A 10,863-nucleotide genomic window follows, 5' to 3' on the forward strand; every position below is an offset into this window, starting at 1 on the left:
TTATGCCCGAAACGTCGATTCTCCTGTTCCCTGGATGCTGCCTGACCTGCTGCGCTTTTCCAGCAACACATTTTCAGCATAAATTAACCCTGAGCCCACCACAATTTAGGGATTAAGTTTAAATTGCATGGGCTTACCCAAGATTTCTGAAAAATGTCCATCTAACTGTTTGGGTTTCCAACAGCCGGTCTCTTATTGTCAACACTCCAATCAAGGGATATGGCATCACGAATGGTGGGTCCTCTAATCTTTTTGGGTGACATGATGGCACAGTGGTTAGCATTGCTCCCTCACAGCGCCACGGACCCGGGTTCGTTTCCCACTCTCGGCGACTGTCTGTGTGGAGTTTGCACTTTCTCCCTGTGTCTGTGTGGGTTACCTCTGGGTGCTCCTGTTTTCTCCCACAATCCAAAAGATGTGCAGATCAGGTGAATTGGCCATGCTAAACTGCCCATCATGTTAGGTGCATTAGTCAGGGTGAGTGGGTTAATCTTCAGAGGATCGGTATGGACTTGTTGGGCCAAAGGGTCTGTTTCCTATATGTAGGTAATCTAATAAAAAGAAAATTGTCCAGTGACCCCCTCCCTAGGATGGTCAACATACACCCACCCACTGAAGTCTAGTGATCTAATGGCAGTCCCTGGTGAAGTCCCTGCAACACTACTAGCAGCATCCATATGCAAGGTGACACTGCCAGCAATGCAGAGCTGCCAGTCTTTGATTGGCCAGCAGCTCTCAAAAGTTGAAATTCTGCTGCCACAATTTTAAATCCTGGGGAAGGCCTGATGCTGGCCAATTAAATGCCTGACAAGCAATTAGGTTGGTTAGGCCTTCCCCATTGAAGCAACATGCTTTACCCACAAGTTCTCCATGTAAGGAACATTAAATCCTGCCGAACGTTAGAATTAGTGAGGGCCTGGAAGTAGGCAAGCTTAATGATAGAGAGAAAATGGGCTATTTTCTGTCTTAGCTTGTAATTATCAGTATTTCAAAGTTTATTTTTTAATGTTAGCTATAGATGAAGAACTATCAATGGGAGGAAAGCTATAATGGATAAATTATAAATATATTTTAAATTAAATCTCTTTTGAATGTACAATTTAAATACTTGGAAAAACTTGTTTCTCTGTTCAGAATTAGTTGTGCTTATATCGTTCAGCTATGCCTAAACGACTTGCATAACCTATGATCTAATTACACTACTTCAACCTCCTCCACTCTACCCACATTCTGTTCATGATTGTACAGTTGTGTGCTAAACACTTGACCATAATCCAGAAAGAAAATATGCTTTATTTATGATGACAAACTTTGAACAAATGTGATTTGGCAGTGATCCATGGAATACTTCAACAAATATCACTGGAAAGAAAAGGCAGTAAAAGCCCATTTTCAGGAATGAGTTATATTCTAAGTGGTATAGTGGCACTACAGTGTAAAGTAATAGTTAAACCTAAAATCATCTCACGTTCAAGTTACTGATTTCTTTGCCAAAGCAGTTCTATCTTGTATTAGTCAGCTGCTGTCAAACTGGTTTTGCCTTGTAGTCTATCTGGATTAATCAATATAATCTGATTCTTCAGTTGTACAAAGCAATGGCCACACTCTTTCGGGATTACTGCATTCAGATTTGGGTATGACACCTCAGAAAGGATATACTTAGCCTTGGTTGGAGGACCATATATTCACCAGAATGATACCAGTTTTAAAGGGTTGGATTATGACAGCAGGTTGCATAAACTCAGTTTGTATTCCCTCAGATTTAGCAGATGTTTAAAATGATCAAACATTTTAATAGGATAGGTATGGAGAAACTGTTCCCTTTGCTCGGGTAGTCCTGAACATTATCTTAAAGTTCAAGCTAGGTAATGCAGAAGTGAAATCAGGAACAGTTTTTCACACACAGTATAAGATTAAAGTTTACATTTGGTTTGAAAGGGAGAAGAGTGGATTTGAGACAAGTATTTTTAACTTAAATAAGGACAACTATGTGGGCATGAAAGCAGACAGAGCTGAAATGAACTGAATCCCTGTACTAAACTAAGGATAAATTAATAGAAAAGCAGTATTCAACCAATAGCTAAAAATCGGGAGGTATAAGGAGAAAGGAACTTAGTGAAATTACAATCACTAGGGAGATGTTATGAGCAAATTGAGGGAGCTGCAAGTTGACAAGTCTCTGGCTCCTGATGGACTTAATCCTCAGGTCTTAAGAGAGGTGACTAGTAAAATGGATGTTTTAATGTTAATTTTCCAAAGTTTGCTAGACTCTGAAAAGGTTCTACCAGATTGGAAAGTAGCGAAGAAAACTGCTCAAGAAAGAAGAGAAACAGGCAGAAGACAGGAAGCTATCAGTCAGTTAGTTTGATGTGTATCATGAGAAGGTTTTAGTATTGCTATTCAATAATTTTATACCTGGTACTCAGAAAACCAAAAGGTAATAGGGAAGGATCAGCATGGTTTGGTGAATGGAAATCATGTTTACTGGAATTCTTTGAAGGAACAATACATGCTGTGTATAATAAAAGCCTGCAGATGATTTCACAAGATATCATGTTAGTGGTTATCAGTGAAAATTAGGTGTGTGGGTAACAAATTAACATGGATACAAGATTGGCTGGCTGGCAGGCAAGAGCAAGTATGCATAAGTATGTTGTTTCTGATTGGCCAGATGTGATGCACTGGGTCTGTGCTGGGGCCTCACCTTTTCACAATTTATCTCAATGACACAGTGTGGGGAGTGAAGACATCATAGTTAAATTTGCAAGGAACTCAAAGATAGGTATAAAAGGAAATATGTTGTCAAGAAGATATAAGGAGGTTGCAAACATGTATAGATGTATTGAGTGGAAAACAAATCCAGCATATGGAGTATTCTAGGGGAAAATGTAAATTTGTTCACCATGACAGGATAAATAAAAATGCAGAGCTTTATTTAAATGGAGAATGACTGCAGAATTCCAAGTTGCAGAAGGTTCTGGTTATCATAGTGCACAAAGCACAAAAGGGTAATATGGAGGCACAGCAAATAATTATGAAGGCTAATAGACTGCTTTCCTTTATTGCAAAAGGAAGTGAACATAAACAAAGGTGTTATGCTTTAATTACACGAAGCATTGGGGAGACCACATTTTGATATCTGTATGTAGGGTTCAGTCTGCTTATTGAGGAAGGATGTAAATGTGTTGCAGGCAGTTCAGAGAAGATTTTCTAGACTGTTACCTGGAATGAGAAAATTGTCTTATGAGAAGGATTGGATTGGCTGGGTTTGCAATAATCTTGTTGAAAAATGGTGCACACTCAAGAGTGTGAGTGGCCTGCTTATTCTCCTAATTCATTTGTTCATGCAATGGAAATTTTAAACATTTTCCTGGAAAAGTTGTGAGGATGTTAGAACAATTTAAATTTTCAAAACTGAGCTTAATAGATGTTCTTAGATAAATAATCACTAATCACAAAGAAAGGTAGAATTTGGATTTATATAGCATCTTTCACAATGTCAGGATACCCAAAGCACATTGCAGTCAATTAAGTAATTTAGAAGTATAGTCATTGTTTTAGCCAAGAAATTCAGCTGGCAATTTTGCACCACAGGATTTCCACAAACAGCCAGTTAAGTGCCTCACAGGCACTTAATTTGGATCAATCTGTTTTCCACAGTGTTAACTGAGTTATGAAGGTTCGTCTTTTAGCACAAAGGTGTCTTTTTCACTGTGTCATTACACATATATACACAACTACAGCTGATTTGGCAAAAATATCAGCACTAATGCTGGGCCTACTTTGGGTGCAAAGGCAGTGTGGGGGTATTATAGAGAAAAACAGGAAATTTAGAGAGTCTCCTCACAATTAAAAAAGTAAAAATTTACTTAGGGAGAAAAAAGGAAAAGAACAAAGGTTGGTCTGTCCCCCAGTTTTGATGGTTTGCATTGCCCATAATAGGCTTTGTTTGTAAATATTTAATTGGCTACACAGGTGGTGGTTAAAAAAAATGACATATGTCAAAAACTGATCACAATTTACATGGATAAATAGTTTCACAGGTGCTTCAGTAGAAAATGCCCAAAATTACACCATTTAAGGTATTTTTCTCTGGGGATTTGAGAACATGAGGAGTAGCGCTCCTCAGGGCTCACACATATAAATAAGGACTGCTGCCACCCTGGGCACCACCCTCTACTCTATGATCACCATCATTCCTTTAAAGGGGCGGCACGGTGGCACAGTGGTTAGCACTGCTGCCTCACAGCGCCAGAGACCTGGGTTCAATTCCCGCCTCAGGGCGACTGTGTGGAGTTTGCACGTTCTCCCCATGTCTGCGTGGGTTTCCTCCGGGTGCTCCGGTTTCCTCCCACAGTCCAAAGATGTGCAGGTCAGGTGAATTGGCCATGCTAAATTGCCCGTAGTGTTAGGTAAGGGGTAAACGTAGGGGTATGGGTAGGGTTGCGCTTCGGTGGGGCAGTGTGGACTTGTTGGGCTGAAGAGCCTGTTTCCACACTGTAAGTAATCTAATCTAATCTAATTCCCTGACTCTGACCTAATACTTATCCAGTGTTGGCCTACCCACCACTGCATTAACTAATAGGTGAAAAGCTGCAACTAGACGACCATTTGTTGAAGGGACGTAGGATTGCAGGTTCATAGTTCTTTGAAATTGGCATTGCATGTAGACAGGGTGGTGAAGAAGGCATTTGGCAAACTTGCCTTCATTGGTCAAAGCATTGAGTACAAGAGTTGGGATGTCATAGAGTCATAGAGATGTACAGCATGGAAACAGACCCTTCGGTCCAACCCGTCCATGCCAACCAGATATCCCAACCCACTAGACCCACCTGCCAGCACCCGGCCCATATCCCTCCAACCCCTTCCTATTCATATACCCATCCAAATGCCTCTTAAATGTTGCAATTGTACCAGCCTCCACCACATCCTCTGGCAGCTCATTCCATACACGTACCACCCTCTGCGTGAAAAAGTTGCCCATTAAGTCTCTTTTATATCTTTCCCCTCTCACCCTAAACCTATGCCCTCTAGTTCTGGACTCCCCAATCCCAGGGAAAAGACTTTGTCTATTTATCCTATCCATGCCCCTCATAATTTTGTAAACCTCTATAAGGTCACGACACTCCAGGGAAAACAGCCCCAGCCTGTTCAGCCTTTCCCTATAGCTCAAATCCTCCAACCCTGGCAACATCTTTGTAAATCTTTTCTGAACCCTTTCAAGTTTCACAATAACTTTCCGATAGGAAGGAGACCCGAATTGCACGCAATATTCCAACAATGGCCTAACCAGTGTCCTGTACAGCCTCAACATGATCTTCCAACTCCTGTACTCAATACTCTGACTAATAAAGGAAAGCATACCTGTGACTCCACTTTCAAGGAGCTATGAGCCTCCACTCCAAGGTCTCTTTGTTCAGCAACACTCCCTTGGACCTTACCATTAAGTGTATAAGTCCTGCTAAGATTTCATGTACAAGTGAGGCCACTCGTATTGCATACAACTCTGGTCACCCTCCTATAGAAAAGATGTTGTTAAACTAGAAAGGGTGCAGAAAAAAATCACAAGGTTGTTGCCAGGACTGGAGCTTGTGAGTTATAAAGCGAGCCTGAATATGCTGGGGCTATTTTCCCTTAAGTATTGATTGCTGAGGGGTGACCTTATAGAGGTTGATAACCTCATGAAGGGCATGGATAAGGTAAATAGCCAAAGTATTTTTTCAAGGGTGGGGGAGGCCAAAACTAAAGGATGAGAGGGGAAAGATTTAAAAGGGGTAACGTTTTCACACAGAGGCTTGTGCACGTATTGAATGAGCTACCAGAGGAAGTGGTAGGGTCAGGGACAATTACAGCATTTAAAAGACATTTGGACAGATACATGAATACAGAAGGTTTAGAGGAATATGGGCCAAATGTAGACAAATGGGAGTGATTCAGTTTGGGATATCTGGTCAGCATGGACCAGTTGGAATGTTTCCATGCTGTATGAGTGTATGATTCTGCTGATGTGAACTAGTGGCACACTAATGAAGCCGAGCCTGAGAAATGGAACAGGCCTCACTGAAAGGACATTCCTTGCCAGTTAGTACTGAACACAACTGAATGCTGGCTTGTCTTTGCAGCACATTTTATTTTTTGTCATCAGTCATGATCGTGGTTGGACAAATTAATACAATGTTAAAGGGAAAAGCATACAAATCCCGGGCTTTCTCAGTAGAGACACTGGTATAACTTAAAACCCAGAGTGCTCTCAACAGAAGAAGGGGATTGTTAAACATTTCAAAAATATGAAACTTAAGTCTCACCCACTCACTTAAAAATTTCCATTTTTAGGAGAAGCGATTGGAGAAAGTGAGGCAGGTCCAGTCATTTAAATGTGCCTCAAATTTAAGCAAAGGTTTGTTGTTAGTATCCAGGGCTCGAATGCCAGGAGCTGCAGGAAGGTGAGAAGGACTGTATTCATTAGCTAACTGTCTTTACAGTCTTGCTTGTAGGGAGGGGGAGAAAAAAAGTGCTATTCTCAACCTCTCAAGCGCACCTACAATAGTTCCCTCCCCCAATTGATCATTGCTTTTTACTCACAATCCATCTGCAAAGTCCTATCTTAGCATGCCCCACCCACTCCCACCCCCAAATGACATGACCCGTATTTGTCAACAAGCATGTTCCGGAAGAAAGCCGATAAAAAATATCCACCGTCTGGAAATCAACAATGTTTCTATATTTCCTCCACTTGCTCTACAATTGATACTTTTTCAATTGTTGGTTAATGTGTATTTGTCTTAGTTTAATTGAGTCAGTTTTGGGGACTAAATTGAAAGTTTTATAATGGAAACGTAAAGATAAATGCTCTGCAATATAAGTGTTGCAGTAATACTTTCAATGGAACCAATTATTTTGAAACTGCATGTGGTACAGTTGCTGATCAAGGTCTAAATAAATTAAAGTTGTCAAGTGTTTTTTTGTTGAAATCTGCACTGCTGTAGAGGCTCGGTTTAAATTTCACAGTAATCTAATTTGCCTGCCACGTTTCCAATATTACAACAATGACCTCCCTGCAATTGTGCTTTCAGGGTAAAACATTTCAGAGTCTTGATATCGTGGAAGGTGCTAACTGTAGAGCCTTCTTACCGTTCGTCATTTTAACTACCAGGCAGACTGAACTTAAAAGTTCTGTAGGTAAAAGGTTTACTGTTTCAACGTTGTAAACTAAACAATGATAACAACAGGTTTGATTTAAAAATATAACGAACCAACTCGACATCTCTTAGCAAACAGAGAAGTCTGCAAGTTCAGTTTCATTTTCATTGTCATGATTCCCATATATAGTTTGCAAAATATTTCTATTTCCTGCATCAACAAGGACTTACTTTACTTTACTTAGACACAAGGTACACAGATCAGTATTTTGTTCATAACTTTCATCATTGCGATCGCCATTTTTGGCGGAAAATTTCGTAAAAGAATGATATTAATGACTGAGAAATTCAATCATTTTTGATAAACCAATCTTTATTTGGGATAGAGACTGTCGCTCTGGGCTTGTTTTTGTCCATTCCTTTTCAGGTGTTTATCAGAATCTGAAATGTGCAAGAAAGTACAGACCACACTTTTTCTTAAAAAAGTGGTTGTTTTGTTTTTACCTGACACGTTGAGTTGTCCTCCCAGGAACCAGGCGATCGAGCCTTTGCTAAAATCACAATCGTGAACCCGCTGAAAGAGCCGGTTCCACAAGAGTCTCTCCTTGGCCAGAGTCCCCCAGAAGGTTTCGGGATCTCTGATGGCGAAGTCCAACAGGTCGGCGTAAGATTTTACCCCAGGGAAAGAACTGGACTCCGGCAGGAATGAGCTGATGTTCCGTGCTGGGGAAGTAGCGTGAAACGTCCGGATCTTGTTCGGGTCCAAGCCCCGGGGAGAACCTTTCATCCCGGCTGCGGTCCTCTCGTTGACACTTGCAGAGGGTCGCGGGCAACGACTGAAGGCAATCCGGAGCAAGCGGCTACCCCCCATGATCGCTGCCATGTCCCGGTCTCTCGTTTACAGAGTTTAACCGGAACGCTCTCCGTTGAGAAGGAGGTAATGTGCAAGTCAGCGCTGGGCGAAGATCCCTGGGCAAGATTCCTTGCAAAGTGACGCTGCCTTCCACTCAGTCTGGATCAGAGTCCTGCCCAAAAGAGGAAGCTGTGCAGCACGAAGACAGTTCAGCTGAAAGAGGCCCCCTCGAGGTTAGGATCGCGAGAGATCTGCAAGACATGCTGCAGAAAGAAGCATGGGGTGAGGGAAGTTCAAATGTATGCATTATCCACACGCCTGAAGTCACAAGAGCAAGCTGACATCACAAAGCCACTTTGTTTCAGGGGAGGAGATGGCCCATTGATATTATCACTAATTATCAATCCACCGACCCAGGGAATGTGCTGGGGGCCATGAAACCAGTGCCCACTCTTGGGATAACCTATCTGGTTTACCAGTGTTCCTCAAGGAAGGAAATCTTCCTGTTATGGTCTACATGTGACTCCTGACCCACAGCAATGTGCCTGACTATCAACTGCCCTGTGAAATGGCTGAGCAAGCCACTCAGTCATATCAACTGCTCCGAAGTCTCAACAAAGAAATAAAACTGGACGGATCACCTGGCATCAACCTAGGAAGTGACAAACAGGATAGCACAAACAGTCCTGCAAAGGTCCACCTTACTAACATCTGGGGTGGCATCAGTTAGCTCAGTTCGCTGGTTTGCAATGTAGGAGAAAATGAGGACCACAGATGCTGGAGATCAGAGTCGAAAAGTGTGGCGCTGGAAAAGCACAACAGGTCAGGCAGCATCTGAGGAGGAGGAGAATTAATGTTTCAATATACAGTGATGCCAACACATGGGTTAAATTCCCGCACCAGCTGAGGTTACCATGAAGGATTCTACTTCTCAACCTCTGCCCTCTCCTGAGGCATGGTGATCCTCAGGCTAAACCACTACCAGTCATTCCTGTCTAATGAGAGAGCAACCCTCTGGTCTAGTAGGGCTATAGCATTAACTTTACCATTACCTTTTCACTAACATCTGGGGGCTAGTGCCAAACTGGGAGTGCTGTTTCACAGACTAGTCAAGCAACACCCTGACACAGTCATATTCTTGCAATTATACCTTACAGACAATGTCTCTGACACCACCATCACCATCCCTGGATATGTCCGGTCCCACCGGCAAGACAGACTCAGCAAAGATGGTGGCACAATTGTTTACAGTCAGAAAGGAGCTGGCCTAGGAGCTGTTAACATAGACTCTGGACGCAATGAAGTCTCATGGCATCAGATCAAACATGGGTAAGGAAATTTTCTACTGATTACACCATTCTACCTGCCACAGGTGTAGGATAGTATTGATAAGAGTGACCATCATGCAGTCCACCTGAGATGAAGTCCTGCGTTCAAATTGAGAATACTTTTCATTGTGTTATGTGGCACTACCAACATTTGGATAGATCTAGTAACTCAGGACTGGACATCAATGTGGCGCTGTGGCCCATCAACAGCAGAATCATACTCCAACACAACCTGCAACCTCACAGCCTGGCATTTCCCAAACTTTACCATTAACATCAAACCAGGGCATCAACCTTGGTTCAATGAAAAGCGCAGGAGATCATGCCAAGAGCAGCATTAGGCATGCCTACAGATGAGGCAAACAGGGCTACTTGCTTGCGAAAAAGCACAAGCAGCAAGTAATAAATAGAGCTAAGTGATCCCATAGTCAACAGATCAAGCGTAAGCTCTGCAATCCTGCCACATCTTGTCATGAATGGTAGTGAACAATTAAGCAACTCACTGGAGGAGGAGACTCCACAAATACCCTCATCTTTAATGATGGAAGAAGTCAACGCATCAGTATAAAGCCCCCATGTTAATCTCCGCGCCCACATCGATCTCCGCCCCCCCCATGACCAACTCCGCGCCCACGACCAACTCCGCCCCCACGACTAACTCCGCCCCCACTTCCAGCTCCAGCCCTACACCAGGTCCTAGCTCCCAGTCCTGCCGTATTTTCACTATTCCTCCAGACCTCCCCCTCTCTAAAGATGAACGATTAGTCCTCAGCAGAGGCCTCACTCGATCAATGAGTTCGACACGCGGCTAGATATCGAGCATTTCTTCCGCTGCCTTCACCTCCGCGCCTACTTCTTCAATCACTCCTCCTACCGTCCCCTTGACCATGACCATCCATAACCTCATCACCTCAGGGGATCTCCCATCCACCGCCTCCAACCTCATAGTCCCACAACCCCGCACCGCCCGTTTCTACCTCCTGCCCAAAATGCACGAACCCGACTGCCCCGGCCGACCCATTGTCTCAGCTTGCTCCTGCACCACCGAACTCATCTCTGCATACCTTGACACTGTCCTGTCCCCCTTAGTCCAAGAACTCCCCACTTACGTTCGGGATACCACCCACGCCCTCCACCTCCTCCATGATTTTTGCTTCCCCGGCCCCCAATATCTTATCTTCAAGATGGACATCCAGTTCCTATACACTTCCATCCGCCATCACAAAGGCCTCCAAGTCCTCTGATTCTTCCTCTCCAGCCGACCCAACCAGTACCCTTCAACTGACACCTCCGACTGACTCAACTGGTCCTCACTCTCAACAACTTCTCCTTCCAATCCTCCCACTTCCTCCAAACCAAAGAAGTAGCCATGGGCACCCGCACGGGCCCCAGCTATGCCTGCCTCTTTGTCGGACATGTGGAACAGTCCATCTTCCACAGCTACACTGGCACCACCCCCACCTTTTCCTCCGCTACATTGATGATTGTATTTGCGCTACCTTGTGCTCCCACGAGAAGGTTGAACAGTTCATCCACTTTACTA

General features: G+C 43.4%; 1 protein-coding gene and 1 long non-coding RNA gene across 5 annotated transcripts in view; one reads left to right on the plus strand and one right to left on the minus strand.

Moving 5' to 3' along the window:
- LOC122553018 (acetyl-coenzyme A synthetase 2-like, mitochondrial) overlaps positions 1-8,241 on the minus strand; it is a 54,486-nt gene extending 46,245 nt beyond the window's left edge. For 2 of the 4 annotated variants that reach the window (XM_043696432.1, XM_043696433.1), the window contains exon 1: positions 7,644-8,241. In XM_043696432.1, the coding sequence (XP_043552367.1) occupies positions 7,644-8,022 (379 nt within the window). In that variant the 5' untranslated portion in view covers positions 8,023-8,241. The remainder of the gene's footprint in view (positions 1-7,643) is intronic. The other 2 variants (XM_043696430.1, XM_043696434.1) reach the window with 2 other exon arrangements.
- The window catches only part of LOC122553019, a 24,532-nt gene extending 15,217 nt beyond the window's left edge, over positions 1-9,315 (plus strand). Inside the window, exon 3 of the long non-coding RNA XR_006312591.1 lies at positions 9,150-9,315. This is a non-coding gene — a long non-coding RNA (uncharacterized LOC122553019). The remainder of the gene's footprint in view (positions 1-9,149) is intronic.
- The last annotated feature ends 1,548 nt before the right edge of the window (positions 9,316-10,863 follow it).

Source organism: Chiloscyllium plagiosum, chromosome 9, assembly GCF_004010195.1.
Source record: "Chiloscyllium plagiosum isolate BGI_BamShark_2017 chromosome 9, ASM401019v2, whole genome shotgun sequence".
Classification (NCBI taxonomy): Eukaryota; Metazoa; Chordata; class Chondrichthyes; order Orectolobiformes; family Hemiscylliidae; genus Chiloscyllium; species Chiloscyllium plagiosum.